The sequence below is a fragment of the Rhipicephalus sanguineus genome, chromosome 5 (genome assembly GCF_013339695.2).
Source record: "Rhipicephalus sanguineus isolate Rsan-2018 chromosome 5, BIME_Rsan_1.4, whole genome shotgun sequence".
NCBI lineage: Eukaryota > Metazoa > Arthropoda > Arachnida > Ixodida > Ixodidae > Rhipicephalus > Rhipicephalus sanguineus.
In genome coordinates, this window is record NC_051180.1 from 204,814,138 (window position 1) to 204,833,870 (window position 19,733).

The window sequence follows — 19,733 nt, forward strand, 5'->3', positions numbered from 1 at the left end:
AAGGACGGTATTCTTCCCGATCCAGCCAAGCTTCGGGCCGTGACCGAGTTCCCCAAACCTACGTCCGTCAAAGAACTGCGCAGTTTCGTAGGACTGTGTTCCTACTTTCGGCGCTTCATTCGAAACTTCGCGACCGTCATATCGCCGCTGACGAAGCTCCTCGGAAGTAACGGGTCCCTCAATTCATGGTCGTCAGAGTGCGACGACGCTTTCGCGAAGCTCCGTCGTCTGTTGACGTCGCCTCCCATACTACGCCACTACGACCCTACGGCCCCTACAGAGGTACACACAGACGCCAGCGCTGTTAGCCTTGGCGCTGTCCTTGCACAGCGCAAACCCGGGTTCCCTTAATATGTCGTGGCATATGCAAGTCGTACGCTCACCAAAGCCGAGACCAATTACACCGTCACCGAAAAGGAATGCCTGGCGATCATCTAGGCCCTTACGAAGTTCCGACCTGATTTGTATGGTCGCCCATTTGATGTCATCACCGAGCACCATGCACTCTGCTGGTCGTCATCATTGACGGATCCATCAGGCCGCCTCGCCCGCTGGGCACTTCGCCTACAGGACTACGATATCCGCGTGCTGTACCGCAACGGACGCCAGCATGCTGACGCCGACGCACTCTCGCGCGCCCCCTTGCCTGACGACAATACCCACAGCTCAATGTCTCACCATGCCGTTTGTTCAATCGACGTTCACACTGTCGCTACCGAACAGCGCAAGGATCAATGGATCGCTTCACTGCTGGACTTGCTCACTGATCCTTCGGCAACACCATCCACTCGCGCGTTGCGTCGTCAAACCCACCATTTCGCCATTCGCGACGACCTCCTCCACCGACGCAATTACAACGCCGACGGCCGCCAGTGGCTACTAGTAATACCCCGCAGTCTGCGTTCTGAAATATGCGAATCGTTCCACGCGGATCCGCAGTGTGCGCACTCTGGGGTATCGAAAACATACCACCGCATTCGCCAACGGTACTTTTGGCGAGGCATATACCGCTACGTGCAGAAGTTCGTTCGCTCCTGCATCGATTGTCAGCGCTGCAAATCTTCAACGCACCAGTCACCAGCAGGTCTGCAACCTTTACCTTGCCCTGACCGGCCGTTTGGGCGCGTTGGCATCGATTTGTATGGGCCACTCCCTCTGACTTCGGCTCGTAACCGCTGGGCCATCGTCGCTGTAGACCACCTTACGCGATACGCCGAAACTGCCGCCCTCCCAGCGGCTACAGCGCGCGATGTAGCCTCCTTTCAGCTCCGCCGGTTCATGCTGCGCCACGGTGCACCCCAGGAGCTGCTCAGCGATCGAGGCCGTGTCTTCCTGTCGGAAGTCGTCGAAGCCATTCTCAAAGAGTGCAACGTTGTTCACCGCAAAACTACTGCTTACCACCCGCAGACGAATGGGCTCACGGAACGCTTTAACCGCACGCTCGGCGACATGCTCTCGATGTATATCGCCGCCGATCACACAAATTGGGATTCCATTCTACCTTTCGTCACCTACGCCTACAATACCGCCCCTCAAAGCACCACTGTTTTCTCACCATTTTTCCTATTGTACGGCAGGCACCCGTCACACACAATCGACACAATCCTTCCATACAAGCCGGATCGCTCCGAGTGTGCGCCTATTTCTGCCACAGCCAGACTTGCTGAGGAGTGTCGCGAGCTTGCGAAGACCTTTACTGCGCAGGGCCAAGAGCGGCAGAAAAGCATCCGCGGTGAGACCAACACTTCTGCACCCACGTTCCTACCTGGAGCACTCGTATGGCTCTCGGTCCCTACCACTGCAACTGGCCTCCCTTCGAAACTGCTGCCCAAATACGAAGGCCCCTACCGTGTCGTCGAATGCACATCCCCGGTCAACTACCTGATTCAACCCATCGACCCATCTTCCGACATGCGCCGTGGAGGGCGCGACATTGTCAACGTGGAGCGCCTCAAGCATGGCATGACCCGCTCATAGTGACCAGCTGCTAGGTCGCCAGACAGCTCCCTTTTCGTACCCGGGGTAATTGTAGAGAAGCATTGGAACGTTGTAATGGGCCGTCCTCTTCAGCGCCTTCTAGTGGGTCGCCCTCTTCGCTTCTCGGAGAGCACGCCCCTCGTGCTCTTGCTCGTGAGAGTCTGCGAGTCTGCGCTCTGTCGTTACTGTCGTCGCTGCGCATCGTCGCCGTCGATCCCGCCGTCAGTAAACGCCTTTCCAATATATATATATATATATATATATATATATATATATATATATATATATATATATATATATATATATATATATATATATATATATTGGTAGCCGATTCTGGTATGATATTGCCACGTGCGTTTCTTTATCAGTTTTGCTGTATTTGGTTTTCGGCCACAAAGACTGTCAGCAACGCTCAGCGCGAACCGCGCCTCGTTGTTCGAGAACCTTCGCGATCATTGTAGATCGTTTTGTTAAGATTGCGCGCAAGACGCGCACACTCGAGCTTTTTCTAGAATTTGCACGACAGCGAGCGATAGCGCTGGAATATTCGACGGCACATGTTTAAATGCCGACGCGCTTCACCGCTTGTCAGTTGATCGACGGTCGACGCTCTGTTCGACGCTATCAGTGTATTGCTGTAGTTTGACCTTCAGTTTCCCGGCCACAAGTTCGGCCAAATAAACAGTTTCATCTCGGACGTGCTGACTGCTGTCTTCGTCGACGTCACGACCACGTGACATCTGGTGGAGGTGCTGCTTCATGATCCGGACGCCACCACAGAGCGCTGACCCAAGCCCAAGCCGCGAAGAAGACCACTCTAAGGTCAACCCGGATCCTTGAACCAGCCGCCGGCAGAAGGGACTACAACCAGAGTACGGGCTCCTTCCCGAAAACGCCAGGCAGCCGAAGACCGTCACATCTACCGCCGAGACGATGACAGACCCCCTGCCAACTACAACGGTAGTGATGCAACAGCGAAGGGAGCCACCAACTTTCCGTGGATCGTCGTTTGAAGACCCGGAGAGCTGGCTGGACACGTACGAGCGAGTCGCCGCCTTCAACCACTGGGACACTGAAGAGAAGCTGCGCCACGTCTACTTCTACTTAGAAGACGCCGCGAAACGTGGTTCGAAAACCATGAATCGAGCCTTCAATCCTGAGACCTCTTTCGGACGACGTTCCTCAATACCTTCGCGAGCATCGTCCGCAAGGAAAAGGCCGCTGCTTTGCTGGAGACCCGGGTGCAGCTGTCAAACGAAAACGTCACCATCTTCACGGAAGAGATGACTCGACTTTTCCGTCAGGCCGACGCTGCGATGGCAGAAGACAAAAATGTTCGCCTGCTCATGCGGGGTGTCAAACAAGAACTTTTCGCGGGACTTGTCCGCAACCCGCCCACGACGGTCGCCGAATTCCTAACCGAGGCTACGACTATTGAAAAGACACTGGACATGCGGACTAAACAATACAACCGCTCGCCGCTGTCTGCAACCTATTCCGAAGTGCACTCACAAGCCACCGACGACCTGCGCGAAACCATCCGAGCGATCGTGCGGGAGGAGTTGCGCAAGCTGTTACCTTCGCCGTAGCCTCAAGTGGATTCGATCGCAGACATTGTCCGCGAGGAAATCAGAGTCACTGGGTGTTCCTCAGCCGGCATCGCCACAGCTTCAAGCAATGAGTGGTGCTGCTGCAGCCCGACGCAACGCCCCCCCTCCTCGCCCGCGTCAAGACGCCGCGCCGCCCCAGCAGTTCCGCCGCCAGGCACCACCGCCACCACCACCGACGCCATACCGCCCGCCAACTGGCCAGCGATACACGCCGAGGAAGACCGACGTTTGGCGCGCCCCCGACCATCGTCCACTCTGCTACCATTGCGGAGAAGCCAGCCACACCTACCGCCGCTGCCAGTATCGAGGGATGGGACTGCGCGGGTTCGCCATCGACGCGCCGCGTCCACAGCAGGGTGAACGACCACGTGACATCGACTACTACCTCACCGGAACAGAGTGGCAAGAACGATGACCTTCCCGTTCGCCTTCGCCGGGCCGCTACATGTCACCGCACCGCCGGCAGTACACTGGCCCAAATCGGGGCCGGTCGCCTAGCCCGTATCCGGGAAACTAAGGGCAGCAACCGATGGAGGTGCGGTTGCTGTACGACGAACTACCGAAGACCCTCCGCCGCCGACGACAACGCCGCAACGAAATCTAAAGAACACGCCGCAAGCCGAACGAAGCCCTGACGTCGAAACTTCACGGCCTGAGGAAGACCTGACGACGCCACGTCGAAGCAGCGGAACAAACCGACGCAGCCGTGACCCGACGCCGCGACCCAACCGCAACGCAAGACGACGAACTAGCGACCTCGACGTTCTCATTGACGGCCAGAACGTCACCGCTCTCGTCGACACTGGAGCCGACTATTGCGTCATCAGTGGGTCTTTCGCCACGAAGTTGAAGAAAGTTAAGACTGCTTGGGAAGGTCCCGAAATCCGTACCGCTGGAGGCCATCTAATAACGCCGTCTGGAGTCTGCACAGCAAGAGTAGCAATCGATAATCGCACGTATCCTGCGAGTTTCGTAATCTTGCAACACTGCTCCAGGGGCGTCATACTTCGCATGGATTTCTTAAACCATCATGGCGCCGTCATTGACACAAGGACCAAGTCTATAACCCTATCGTCGGACAAAACCACACCACCGGATACGAATCCATGTCACCATGCTCTGAACGTGCTCGAAGATCAAGTTACAATCCCGCCTCGCTCCAGCGTCATAATTCCCGTCAGCACCCAAAAAGCTGAAGACATCGAAGGTGTCATCGAGAGCGATCAGCGTTTGCTACTAGACCGTGACATTTGCGTTGCAAGGGGCATTGCTCGGTTGCACGAAGGAAAAGGAAGCGTGATGCTAACGAACTTCAGCCAAGAATACAGACACCTGAGCAGGGGCACGACAATTGCATACATCGAAGAAATCTTGGCCGTCAGCGATGCATTTGCCTTTTTGGATTACGACGAAGCTACGATGACTACCCCAACAGCTGAGCCACCCTTCGACGTAAACCCAAATCCTCCCGCTCGCCAACAGCAACAGCTTCGATGGCTTCTGCAGAAAAACAAGGACTGTTTCTCATCGTCATCGCGGGTCCGACAAACGCCCCTTGATAAGCACCGCATTATAACAGAAGAAAATGCTCGACTACTCCGTCAGAGTCCCTACCGGGTTTTGACGCGGGAACGGGAGGCCGTGAAGAAACAGGTCGACGAAATGCTACGCGACGACATCATCCAGCCGTCGAAGAGTCCGTGGGCATCCCCCGTGGTGCTTGTGAAGAAGAAGGATGGGACTCTCCGTTTTTGCGTAGATTATCGTCGCCTGAACAAAGTCACGAAGAAAGACGTGTATCCCCTTCCCCGGATAGACGACACCCTGGATCGATTACACAACGCAAAGTACTTTTCGTCGATGGACCTCAAGACCGGTTACTGGCAAATAGAAGTCGACGAGAGAGACCGAGAAAAGACTGCCTTTAGAACGCGAGACGGCCTGTTTGAGTTCAAGGTCATGCCTTTTGGTCTTTGTTCGGCACCTGCGACTTTTCAACGGGTCATGGATACAGTACTGGCCGGCTTGAAGTGGCAGACATGCCTCGTGTACTTGGACGACGTCGTTGTGTTTTCCTCAAACTTCGACGAACACCTTCGGCGCCTTGAAGCTGTACTTCAAGCAATCATGACCTCCGGACTCACTTTGAAGCCTGAAAAGTGCCGCTTCGCGTACGAGGAGCTCTTGTTCTTGGGTCATGTGATCAGCAAGGATGGTGTTCGCCCGGACCCGCAGAAAACAGCTGCCATCGCTGACTTCCCGACGCCCACCGACAAGAAGGCCGTACGCCGTTTTCTCGGCTTGTGCGCCTATTACAGACGTTTCGTCAAGGAATTTTCCCGGATCGCCGAGCCACTGACGCAACTCACGAAGGCCGACGTCGAATTCAGGTGGGAAACGTCGCAAGTTCAGGCATTTCAAGAATTGAAACGACGCCTGCCGACGCCTGCGATACTTGCGCATTTCGACGAACACGCCGATACGGAAATCCACACCGACGCAAGCAGCGCAGGACTCGGCGCCGTCCTCGTGCAGAAGACCGACGGATTGGAAAGGGTCATCAGTTATGCTAGCCGGTCGCTATCAAAGGCAGAAATCAACTATTCCATGGCCATCATCTGGGCTACATCGAAGTTTCGCGCCTACATCTACGGCCGGTTCTTCAAAGTTGTGAGCGACCTCCACACCCTGTGTTGGCTAGCCAACTTGAAGGACCCTTCAGGTCGCCTCGCACAGTGGAGCCTAAGACTTCAAGAATTCGACATTACCGTCGTTTACAAGTCCGGAAGAAAACACTCCGACTGCTGCTTGGGAACCATAACTGCCGACGCCCTCGCTGAACGACAACAAGCCGACCCGGAACTCGGGGGCCTTGTGGAATACCTTAAGGGCAGGATCGCCGTTGTTCCAAAAGTGTTCAGGCGGGGATTGGCGTCATTTCCCTTGAAAAACGACGTCCTCGTAAAGAAGAACTTCTCTCCGGCCCGGGCCGACTGCCTCATCGTTGTACCTTCGGCACTGCGACCAGAGGTTCTGCAGGCCCTGCACGACGACCCGACGGCTGGCCACCTCGGTTTTTCCCGCACGCTCGCGGGGATACAGGAAAAATACTACTGGCCATGCTTTCCTGCCGACGTCGCCCACTACGTTAAGACTTGCCGAGATTGCCTGCGACGGAAGACATCGCCGACTAGACCAGCGGGACTTCTGCAGCCAATCGAAGCACTTCACCGGCCATTCCAGCAAATCGGGATGGACCAACTGGGGCCGTTCGCGACGTCGACTTCAGGGCAACAAGTGGATCGTCGTAGCAACTGACTACCTCACCCGTTACGCCGAGACAAAGGCCTTGCTCAAAGGCAGTGCCGCCGAGTTAGCCAAGTTCTTCGTGGAGCACATCGTCTTGCGTCATGGCGCCCCAGAGGTCCTCATAACAGACAGAGGTACCGCCTTTACTGCGGACCTAACTCAGGCGACCTTCAAATGCAGCGAGACGAGCCACCGCCGCACCACCGCCTACCACGCACAGACCAATGGCCTCACCGAGCGTCTAAATAAGACCATCGCCGACATGCTGGCCATGTACGTCGACGTTGAGCACAAGACGTGGGACGCCGTCCTTCCATACGTGACCTCCGCTTACAACACGGCCATCCAAGAAACGACGCAGATGACGCCGTACAAGTTGGTCTACGGAAGAAGCCCGGCGACGACGCTCGACGCCATGCTACCCAACGTCACCGACGAAGAAAATCTCGACGCCGCCGCTTACTTACAGCGCACCGAAGAAGCACGACAGCTCGCCCGCCTACGGATCAAGAACCAGCAGACGACTGACAGCCGCCGCTACAACCTTCGACGACGCCACATGGAATACCAACCCGGTGAGCGTGTGTGGGTATGGACGCCAATACGCCGACGGGGACTCAGTGAGAAGCTTCTTCGACGATACTTCGGACCGTACAAGGTACTTCGACGCCTCGGCGCACTCGACTACGAGGTTGTCCCTGATGGCATTACGAACTCTCAGCGGCGCCGTGCACGACCTGAACTCGTCCATGTCGTGCGCCTCAAACCATATTACGCACGTTAGCGAATCTGAGGACTGTCATTTTGCTTTAATATTGTGCTTTCTTTCTCAATAAAGGCAATAGAGGGGAACGTACGGATGGGATATGCCAACACTCAACGGATATAAGGATAATACCGAATACGCTTAAATGTCCAATTTTCGGACGCCGAATTTTTTCGACATGTTCGAGACTTCGGATGCTTTCGCGGCACCGCCCACGCCACACGGAATCAATATACGCCCACCTAGAATTTCGCACGCTGAAACCCTTGGAAGTTTCATTTTCGGTCTTTTTACTCAAATTGCATGTCGTTTGGATTTGGATGTCAAATGCATTTGGATTAAGTGAAACCACCACAGCTTCTGCGTCATTCAGCTCGCAGGCTCGAACCGGCGGTTTTGCGGCTACATCCGTTTGCGGCCCCAACAAATTGCAAAAGTGAGATTTGCCGCAACTACTTTCCGAGGCGGCCCCTGTCACTTCGGTAGCCACCACCGTAATACAGGCGGCTTGGACAAGACGTAGTGAGACCGGTGTCACAACGCGTGTGTGGCACGGACTACCCTATTCATGTTCCAAGGAATGGAAGAGCGACAGGACGAACGTGCTTGGCTGGCGATACCGAAAATGCTAGAAAACACGTCCTCTCGTATAACCACACTGAAAGTTTTGGGGAGGTGGGCTGGGCTGCAGCGGCTCGAGTTTTATAGCAAATCTGTCAATAACTAGTGCCAACGTCAGCGGTATTCGCGGAGACCTCCAAGCAGATATTTGCCACACACATTTGACTGGCACTGCCTCGAGAATGCGCTAAGGAAATCATGTTGTTATATAATGGGGACCAGCCTTGACTGTCAAAAATCTTGCCTTGCACAAACAGGCTACCCTGACTACCGCCTGGTGTCATTCGTAGGATGCTTGCTCAAAAAGGCTTGAGTTTGCCAGCCAAATGCAGCCACCGTTATGAATGTCCAAAAGAAGTTCACTACGATGCCTTACTTACACAAGATTTCGCATAACATAGAAAAAGTGGGCTCTTGGGAAAAAAATAGCGTGGCTCTTACGAGTCCAAGCAAGCTAGGAAAACTGTGCAGGCGCAGCAACCCAACTGCACGCATAGCACGCGGCTGTGACAGCAAAAAAGCACAAACACGCCACGTGCCATGCAAAGAAGGTTCTGGTGCAAAGATTATTCTGGTGCTCTCTAAGCCTGCCATTGACAGGCTTAGAGAGCACCACCATATTGATGTAAAGAAGGGTGGCGATGATTTGCTCTCCGCGCATTGCAGCACGTGTGGGTGTTCGCCTGTTTTTGCTGAATTCTCGGCTGTACGCATGCACAAAATGAAACTACGCGGTTGATTGTTGAATCGGCTACCATACATTAGGTATGGGTGTTAGGGCAAGATTGTGTCAACGCAGCATCATTGTCATTATCCAGAAAAGAATTATCATTCCTCGATGACTCCAGATTGGCGCATGCCTGGGTGATCACAAGTTTTCATGTATATATGTTCGATGCGGCTTCCAATAAATCATTGTTGAAAGTTAGCGCTTGTGTGTGTGTTACTCCCTGTCCCGTCTTTGTCATTTCAGTTCTGCGCGTTACGATATGAATACCTTTGCCTGTGTATGTACGTGCTTTATTCCCTCTCCTCCAACCCAAACACAAGAGGAGGCAGGGAAAAGTGCGAGGAGAAATGGGGGTGGGCAAGAGGCACGGGCCGGTGTTTCGAATGGGGTAACTCAAAAAGAAACAGGAAAGAGGGACGGTAACTAAAAAAAAAACTAAAAAGAGGGAAAGCGTCGGAAGAGATTCGCTTCGAAAGGTAGAACGGAAGGTGGGTCTCTCGCTGAAAAATGGTCATCAAAACTAAGCAACGCATGTCTAATAATTTCAAGGTGGCAAGAATGCTTAGCAATTCCGCAAAGAAAGGCTTCATTCTCATTGGTTTTTGTTGTCTATCCATCATATTGGAAGGATGCAAGAGCCCCTTTTGAAGGGTTGATACCTGTTGGGCTAGTCCCCCAGCTCACCACTAGGGGGTTTCGACGCGCGAACGGGAATTCCTTAATGATCAAGTTCACGACATGCTACGCGACGGCATCATCCAGCCGTCCGAGTGTCCGTGGGTACGTCGCATGGTGGTAGAGAAGAATGATCGAATGCTACGACTCTGCGTCGACTATCATCGCCTGAACAAAATCACGAAGAAGGACGTGTACCCTATCCTACGAATATACGACACCCTGGATGGACTCTACAACGCGAAGTACTGCTCGTCGATGGATCTCAAGACCGTCTACTGGCAAATCGATGTCGGCGACAGAGACCGAGAAAGGAATGTCTTTATAACACCAGGCGGCCTGTTCGAGTTCAAGGGCATGCCTTTTCGTCTTTGCTCGGCACCTGCGACTTTCCAACACCTTAATGATACTGTACTGGCAGGCTTCCAGTGGCACACGTGCCTCGTGTACTTGAACGACGTCATTGCGTTTGCCTCGAACTTCGACGAACACCTCCTTGATGCTGTACCTCAAGCAATACAGACCTCCGGCCTCGCCCTGAAGCCAGAAAAACACCGCTTCGCGAACGCGGAGCTTTTGTTCTTGGGCCACGTGATTAGCAAATCTGGAGTTTGCACCGACGCACGGAAAACAGCTGCCATCGCTGCCTTCCCACCACTGAACGACATGAAGGCCGTTCGCCGAATTCTCGGCTTATACGCCTATTACAGACGCTTCGTCATGTAATTTTCAGGAATCGCTGAGCCGCTAACACACTTTACGAAGACTGACGTGGAATTCATGTGAGAAACAGGGATAATTGAAGCATTTCAATAACTAAAACAACGCACCCTATACTTGCACATTTCGACGAATACACCGATACGGAAATCCACACCCACATAAGCAGCGTAGGACTCAGTGCTGTCTTTGCGAAGAGCACTGACTTAGTAGAAAGGGTTATCACTTATGCTAGCCGGTCGCCATAAAAGTCGGAAGCCAACTACTCCACAACAGAAAAGGAGTGCCTTCCCAACATTTCGGCTACATCAAAGTTTTTCCCCTACCTCTACGGCAGGAATTTCAAAGCTGTGAGGCACCACCACGCCTTATGTTGGCTAGCTAACTTGAAGGACTCTTCAGGTCACCCTGCACGGTAGAGTCTGGGACTTCAAGCATTCGAAATTGCAGTTGTTTAGAAGTCCGGTAGGAAGCACTCCGACGGCGAAATCCTGTCCCGTGCCCCCGTCGAGCCATCGCCGCAGGACGACCAGTATGATGACTGCTTTTTGGGAACGATAAGTGCTGACGACTTTCCTGAACGACAGCGGGCCGACCCGGAACTCAGGGCCCTTGCGGAATGCCCCGAGGGCAGGACCGCCGATGTTCCGAAGGTAATCAAGCCAGGACTGGTGTCTGTGATATTGGGGCCGGACCACTCCAGAAATAATCAGACAGCACGCCAGTGCACAAACACACGTCCCACTTATATTGCACCCTTCACGCATGGACAAAAACATGAAAATGTCTAACAAACTACACGCGGACTAAACTAAGGGAATAACGTCCGGCCTACAGTTCAGGTCGTCGGGGTAGTCGCCTAGGCCATCGTTTATGCCCCGTAGGCACCTTTCAGTGGTGAAGAAGACGTGGTTGCAGCGCCGTCACCTGCAGTGACGAAGTCAGGAACCGCAAGGTCGCCGCGTCGAACTCCGGTGGCTCTGCGCCGCCGTCTACGAACTGGAGCCGACGACACGCGGGTTCTGGCGGCAGGGAGCGGTGCCCTTGAGCACCAGCGGTACGTCTCGGAAACCCACGTCAGCTCTCTTGGACCATCGGGGCAAGGGCAGGTGCACGAACCCGGCGTCCGCTCTCCAAGACCAGCGGGGCAAGGGCAGGTTCAGGAACCCGGCGCCAGCTCTCCTAGATCGGTCGTCTAGTGGAGGCTGGTGGGAGTGTCGCGACGTGGCCAGGGTCGTACCTATGGGCCAGACGCCCAACGAGGTAGTCCTGCCTCGAACGACGAGCCTCGCGCACTGCCGAAGGCACGCGTCACGCACCCTCGAGGCCGCGCCTCACGAGCTGCCGTTGTCTTCCGCGTCGGCACTCGCACGGCACATATACGCAGACATCACATACTCTTCGCCACCGCACGGCACACTATTGTCGTTTTTTAGTTTCGGCTTTGCGTCCGCGCAGCACATATTATGACAGTGTCATTTTTCTTGCGAAAGTGCGTTCTCCTAAAGAAGTTCTCGCCACTTTGAGCCAACTACCTCCTTGTTATACTTTCAGCACTACGTCGAGAGGTTCTGGATGCTGTGCATGACGATCCGACGGCAGGACACCACATATTTTTCCGCATGCTCGCAGGAATGCAAGAGAACTACTTTTGACCACGCGCCACCGCAGACGTCCCCCATCACGTACGGACTTGCCGAACCTGTAGGCGATTGAAGACATCGCAGTCTAGGCCAGCCGGAATTCTGCAGCCCGTCGAACCACCTCGCCGACCGTTCCAGCAAATCGGGATGGAGGTACTAGGGCCGTTCCAACGTCGACTTCCGGAAATATTTGAACTGTCGTAGCTACTTACTACCTCACCCGGTACACCGACACAAGGGCGTTGCCAAAAGGCAGTGCCGCCGAGGTAGCCAAGTCCTTCGTTGAGAATATCGTCTTTGGTCATGGTGTCCCAAAGGTCCTCATCACCGATAGATGTACGGCCTTTACTGCTGTCCTAAATCTGGTGATCCTGAGATATAGCCAGACAAGCCTCCGCCGGACTAACGTCTACCACCCACAGACCGATGGCCCCACCGAGCGGCTACATAAAACTCTTGCCGACATGCTGGCAATTTACGTCGATGTCGAACACAATAAATGGAACTCCATCCTTCTGCACATAATGTTCGCTTATAGCACGTCAGTGCAATAAACCGCGCACATGATGCCGTTCATTCTAGTTTACGGAATGAGCCCCTCAACGAAGCTTGACGCCATCTCGCCGACCGTCAGCAACGAGGACAACGTGGACGTTGTGCTGTACCTTGAGCACGCGAATAGCTTGGCAGCTCGCCCGTCTACGCATAAAGAATGAGCACACAACCGACAGCAGCCGTTACAATCTTGGAAGCTTCGAGGAATACAAGCATAGCCACGGCGTGTGGGTCTGGATGCCAATACGCCGACGCGGACTTCACGAGAATTTTCTTCGACGATACTTCGGCCAGTACAGAGTACTTCGACGTCTCGGCTACGAGGTTGTTCCGACGGCATGACGACCTCCCACCGGCGCCGAGCACGCCCCGAGGTCATGCATGTGATGCGCCTTAAGCTTTTCAATGCGAGAACTTTATTTGCCCACTTGTTTTCGTGGTTCTCCTATATTTATGTATGCGTTTGTCTCTTCGAAGTCGTGTTCTTTTGCAGCATCGGGGCGATGCATATTCAGAGGGGGACAATGCCACGCACGCTTTCAGGTAACCGACCCGTTGCTCGTATAATCACTGTCTTGCGCGCGCCGCGCCGGAATGTTGAAGATTCCCGATCGTATTGGATTGTTATGATTAGCCTAAGCGTGCAACACGGGCAGTAGAGATTATTCTGGAAGTAACGCCGTCGCCTAAGATAAGCCTGGAATCTTTGATGCCGCATGTACAAATGCCGACACGCCTTACCGCTGATCACATTACTCGACGGCCGACGACAGTTCTCGCCGCTATCAGTCTACACCGTGAATCGCTTGTACAAGGGGTGTTTAAATCTAAAGGTACTAAAAAACACTGCGGCTATAAATGAAGAATTTATTTAAAGCATACACTATGTCCCTGATCACAACTATGCCATTGATAAAGGGGCCGAATGATGCCTTGTTCCCAGAATTCCTGTGGCCGTGACGAAACCCAGTCTTTCACAGCGTCCTTGAGTTCGTCGTCCTAGTTTAAGCGCTTCCCTTACAGGTGCTTTTTATTTCATTGGACGAAACACATGGAAATCCCAGGTGATTACTGGTGGCCGGTTAACCACCTTCCGCTGTCAGAAATTGTTTAACGCCCCGCTACTTCTCAGTCGTCGAATTTTGCAACGGTGAACGCCTGCCTGCCCTTACATGCACTGCGACGTCAATTGGACGGCGTTCTTTATAAGAGCCTCTGCCCTCTACTGCGCATGCGAGCGCCCCCGCATGCTCTCATCCACGACCGAGACTCCAATCGCATCCCTAGATGTCTTGCTACATTCTCCCACAGCGGCATAGGCATCTATGAAGCGGTCATGTTGTTACGACGTTTCGTACCTTTTCATTTGAACATCCCTTGAACAGTGACTTATCATTTGCGGGGCACAAGTTCGCCCATATAAAACGTTCTGTGTTTCCCAGTTGTGCAGCCGCCTTCTTCACCGTCACAACCACGGAACAGTATAGACTGTGAATCAGCTCCGGCGCATACCCGCTTTCCATGGGTCGTGGTGTGCGGATATGTTCCATACGTGACCGAGGGAAAGGGTTTCACGATGTACGCGACAAGCGTGCCGCGTTATTCATGTGATGACACGTTAATCGTGTTTGTGATAGACTAATTTCCTCCTCTGGTAATTTTGATATATAAATAGCACAGGAGACGGCCACGAGAGCATCAAGTCGTAGGCGCATAGATAGATAGATAGATAGATAGATAGATAGATAGATAGATAGATAGATAGATAGATAGATAGATAGATAGATAGATAGATAGATAGATAGATAGATAGATAGATAGATAGATAGATAGATAGATAGATAGATAGATAGACAGACAGACAGACAGACAGATAGATAGATAGATAGATAGATAGATAGATAGATAGATAGATAGATAGATAGATAGATAGATAGATAGATAGATAGATAGATAGATAGATAGATAGACAGACAGACAGAGAGACAGAGAGACAGACAGACAGACAGACAGACAGACAGACAGACAGACAGACAGACAGACAGACGGACGGACGGACGGACGGACAGACAGACAGACAGACAGACAGACAGACAGACAGACAGACAGACAGACAGACAGACAGACAGACAGACAGACAGACAGACAGACAGACAGACAGACAGACAGACAGACAGACAGACAGACAGACAGACAGACAGACAGACAGACAGACAGACAGACAGACAGACAGACAGACAGACAGACAGACAGACAGACAGACAGATAGATAGATAGATAGATAGATAGATAGATAGATAGATAGATAGATAGATAGATAGATAGATAGATAGATAGATAGATAGATAGATAGAAACGGTCAAAGCGCTTTTAGTACGCAATGAAATGCTTCGCATTTAACACAAATCGAGATAAAACCACGGCAAGGCTATAGCAAGACCCTGGCCAACAAGTTTCATGCTTGTGTTATTCGTTCTTCGACGTGCTGTTAGCAGGTTTATCACCCTTCTACTCGAGTCACATCCTTCGCTCGAAGGTTTCCTAAATATGACAGCGGAAATTTCTCTCGCCATGATTATACTGGGCAGACGCTTGTTTCAACCTTAGATGTATTTGCTCAAAATGTACTGCTGCTAATCGTTCAACACATGCGTCAGCTGTACCATTATTTCGTGTTCTAATTTCATTTCAGGGGTCAGCAGGAGCGCCAGGAAGACAAGGGCCACCGGGAGCAATTGTGAGTAACCGTAAAATAGTCCTAACTGCCTTTCCTGTGATTGTTATATCCACACTCTGTAATGCGACTAAGGTATGCAATGAATTAAATGGGACGGGCTTAGTCTGCACATGACTTTTAGGTAATGGCAGATCTAACAGAGAAGAACGACAGCCAAAAAATAACACCGACCAGAAAAGCGATATTCAGTGTTCTGTGGAAAGAAAGCACTGGGCGTGCTTTGGTGACCGCTCTGTCGCGTGAGAGCATCGCGACTGCGAGGTATACAGGGTGTTTCAAGAATTTTAGGGGCGAAGGTCCTCTTATTCTAACCTTGTCACGCGTCCGGCGTAAGGCGTAACCGGCAGTATCTCCCGAACAGTATAATAGATGGCGCTGTCTCATAGAAGTACATACAAACTACAGTTGAGAGATGATATTCTAGTGGCGCTGTACACAATCTGTGTCCTCATCACCATTTCTCGTCTCATTTCCTAGATGGCATTCCAATAGAAGTGTGTGCAATAGTGCGCTTGTGTGAATCCCCACGAGATGGCGTATATTATATATATATATATATATATATATATATGGATATGTAGATATGCTGTGAATATCCCCATATCCACATATAGTGTTTGTCACGTCTTTGATGACGTACTGGGCTATCGCTTTGATTACTGCTGGGCGAAACCACTGAAGCTTTCACGGTGTGACCATGATTGCTTCAGGAGCTTCGCCCAAGCTCTTCATCACTCACCCGGGGATATGCTGCGATTTTTTTTTGTTCAAGCTGCTTAGGAATGTATGCGTCCGCAGACGCTTTCCTTACCTCACCTATTGTATATACTGCGATAACGATGTTTTTTAGGTACTTCATTACTATTTACTGTCCTGCTCGTTTTTTTATATTTGTGATGGTTATATGTTTGATCAGAATTTGCAAATTGTATTTGTATAAAATGATCTTTTCTAATTGCGTCTAAGATGTGTATCACATGTTATTTTAGTTTGTTTTTATTTTATTACTATTTTGCCAGACTATTTCGGAGGAAAAGCCTCCGTCAGGCTATGTAGACAATTGCTATTGCTTCGTTTTTTCTGTTGTACGTACAGAAAATAAATCAAATCTCAAATAAAAAAACAATGTGTCCAAAGTTCTCCAAAAATCAGTAAAATGCTATATTCGATCGCTGTCTTCACAACAGACCTTTTTCAAGCTATCCCAGAACCCCACGCGGGCGCGCGAAGCACTTTGGGAAAAGTGTGTACGGCGAGCCCGCCGACTGTTTCGTCGTTGGCGCCGTGGGAGCACCAAACGAAAAAAACACGTCGCCGCTGGTTCACTATTATTAAATCCTAAATATTATACACATGTATGAACGCACCTGCATGTTTTTCCTCGCATGAAATGCGAAAGGAATGATGAAGGCAGTGTAGGTGTTACCGAACGGATGTATACCGGATGTAGCAGTTGAGCGGCATGCGAGTTATCACGTGCCGGTATACATGCAGTAAAAACGTGCTAGCGTGAGCAATGTGAGCTGGAACACCAAATTCGTATTTATTCAATGATTACTTGTTCACAAGCCACTACAGCATTTAATGCCATAGTGGCTCGTGATAAGTTAACCAAACTGTAGAGAGGTGTTACAGTGTTCAGGTATACAGATGATTATATTATTTTAATTGACAAGTCATGCGCTGCACAAAGAAGTGAGCACATCGTAAACGTGCTTAAAGAAAAAGGGATTGGACTAGAATTCACTTGCGTTCAGCGAGATCGGTGTTCAATTTCGCGTCGGCGCATTCGAATGTTCTTAAACGAGGAATTGTGATGTCATGATTACGCAAGGCATTGGAAAAAAACTTGCGCACATAAGATGAGCAGTAGTTTCGTGCTGCAAAGTGATCAAAGAGGCGCGATATCCTGCATATCGTTGTATCGGTTCGCGAAAATCTGTTCGCATGGCAAAGAAAGTTTAGCACGGACGTTCTCCATCCGAAAACAATGATGAAACTAGAAATACTGCAGTTATTCCACGCATGTATAAGAAGTTCTTCAGTCGCATGTCCTGAAGAACGTAGGGAAGCGATGTGGGGGTGAAGGTCGTGTTTGCCGCCCCAAATAAGCTCAGTAGCATTAAGGTCGCAGGGGTCTGCGGTTGGCAAAGACAAATGCGGTCAGAGGCATTACAATTGTTTTGTAAATTGTGTAGGAGTTTACGCAAATTTCTCTTCCTTGTGTGCGCATGTACGTCGGCCAGACTGGTTGATGTATTATTACGCGGCTCAGCGAGCATCGAAATTCATTGAATGGAGCCGTCTCATCTCGCATCGCTAGGTCACTCATGAAAATGTAATCCCATCTTCGAAAGTGCAGTAATTTTGTACCTTCAACCTGTAGCGCATCCTCTTACGTCGCGCCCCAGAACCGGCGCCTGCGGCATCGCAAGGAAACAAAATAAAAACTCTCTTGCTAAGCCGCCGCCGCCGGTCCGGGGGCGCGGGGAAGAGGGGACTACTCGAACCGCGCTGCTTCTCTCATATTTCTCCTCTTTCCCTTTCTCATCGCCCTGCGCGCCTGCTCGCGCTTTTGGGAAACGAATAAACAGTTCCTAACCAGATGTTGTAGCTCTCGGTTCCTCCTGCGCGCGCTCTACAATTTGGTGACCCTGTTGCATACACGCCCTTAATTCAAGCTAGAGTCATGTCCCTCGCAGAGCCGGACGCACAACTGACACTAGGAACCACCATGCCACAAGACCAGGCAGATCCCACTAACATCGGCCGGAATTCCCACACTGCAGACGCTCCCGGTGACGCAGTCTCTGCAGTATCGCTACGCCTGCCACAATACTGGGAGCGCAACCCAACCGTCTGGTTCCTGCAGGTGGAATCGCAGTTCCACATCTGCCGTATAACATCGCAGCTGCAAAAATTCCACCGTCGTCAGTGCACTGCCGCCTACTGCAGCAGAAGAGGTCTCCGACATACTGATTTCCTTCAGGACGAACCTCCCGGCAGCTCCCTACGACGAACTCAAGGCTGCGCTGCTCGACAGAACCGCTGCATCGGAACGGACGCGAATTCAGCAGCTGCTCTCAACTGCGGAGCTCGGCGACCGGAGGCCCACGCAGCTCCTTCGTCAGATGATGCAGCTCCTCGGTTCGCGCGCCCACGCAATGGACAATGCCGTGCTACGCGAGCTGTTTCTCCAACGCTTGCCGTCCAACGTGCAAATGGTGCTGGCCACCGCTTCCACTATGGATTTGCCGTCACTCGCCGCACTCGCCGACAAAGTCATGGAAGTGGCGACGCAGCACTTGCAAGTCGCTGCCGTCAGCACTCCTTCTACACGACCCCCGTCGTCATGTGCTGCTTCTAATTTGACAACCGCTACCACCTCGCCTTCCCACATCGACCACCTCTGTGACAGGCTCGAAGAAATAATCGTGGCAGCCACGCGACAAGACTATGCTCCACGCCGTTCGCGACAACGTGGCCGATCCTCAACCCCCCACCGTGCCGGAGAACGTGATCGGAGTGAGTCTACAGGCCCAAGCTTGTGCTACTACCATCGCCGTTTTGGAGCCGAAGCCCGCCACTGCCTGTTGCCATGCGCTTGGACGGGAAACCCACCGGCCGACCACTAGCGGCGACAAGCGGTCAGGGCCTCGAGGAATGTCGCCTCTTCCACGTCGCCGATCACACCACAGGACAGAAATTTCTCATCGACACCGGAGCCCAGGTCAGCGTCCTTCCAGCAGCAAGGTCAGAACGTACTTTGCCTGCCATTTTATACCTTCAAGCTGTAAATGGCACTCGCATTCCTGTGTACGCACAACGTTCCCTCACGCTGAACCTGGGGCTTCGCAGACTGTTCCGGTGGGTGTTTTTAGTCGCCGACGTCGGGTCCGCAATAATAGGGGCCGATTTTCTTGCCAAGCATGGGCTCCTCGTCGACCTCAGACACAAACGTCTCCTGGACTCACCCACGAGCCTGTCTGTCCAAGGCATCGCTGCGGGCGCAGCTACTGATGTGGCACCTTCCTGCGCTGCAGTAGCCTCAGAACCGTTCGCCGCCTTGATAAATGAATTCCCATCCCTGACATCCCCACCAGATTGGACTCAACCTGTTGCTCACGACATTCAGCACCATATAATAACATCCGGCCCACCTGTTTTCTGCCGTCCACGACGCCTTGCCCCCGACAAGCTCAAAGTGGCCCGTGCTGAGTTCGAGCACATGTTGGAACTTGGCATAATTCGACCGTCATCCAGCAGTTGGGCATCCCCCCTCCACCTGGTCCCTAAAAAGTCAGGTGACTGGAGACCATGCGGAGACTACCGGCTCCTGAACACCAAGACCGTCCCTGACCGGTACCCACTGCCCAACATCCAAGAT

The 19,733-nt window shown here is 52.1% G+C and overlaps 1 protein-coding gene across 1 annotated transcript in view; it reads left to right on the top strand.

Moving 5' to 3' along the window:
* Window positions 1–19,733, top strand: part of LOC119394579 (collagen alpha-1(II) chain) — a gene marked incomplete in the record, with an annotated part of 1,710,759 nt that overhangs the window by 710,551 nt on the left and 980,475 nt on the right. Inside the window, 1 exon segment of the mRNA XM_049415838.1 lies at window positions 15,302–15,346. Coding sequence (XP_049271795.1) covers window positions 15,302–15,346 — 45 coding nt within the window.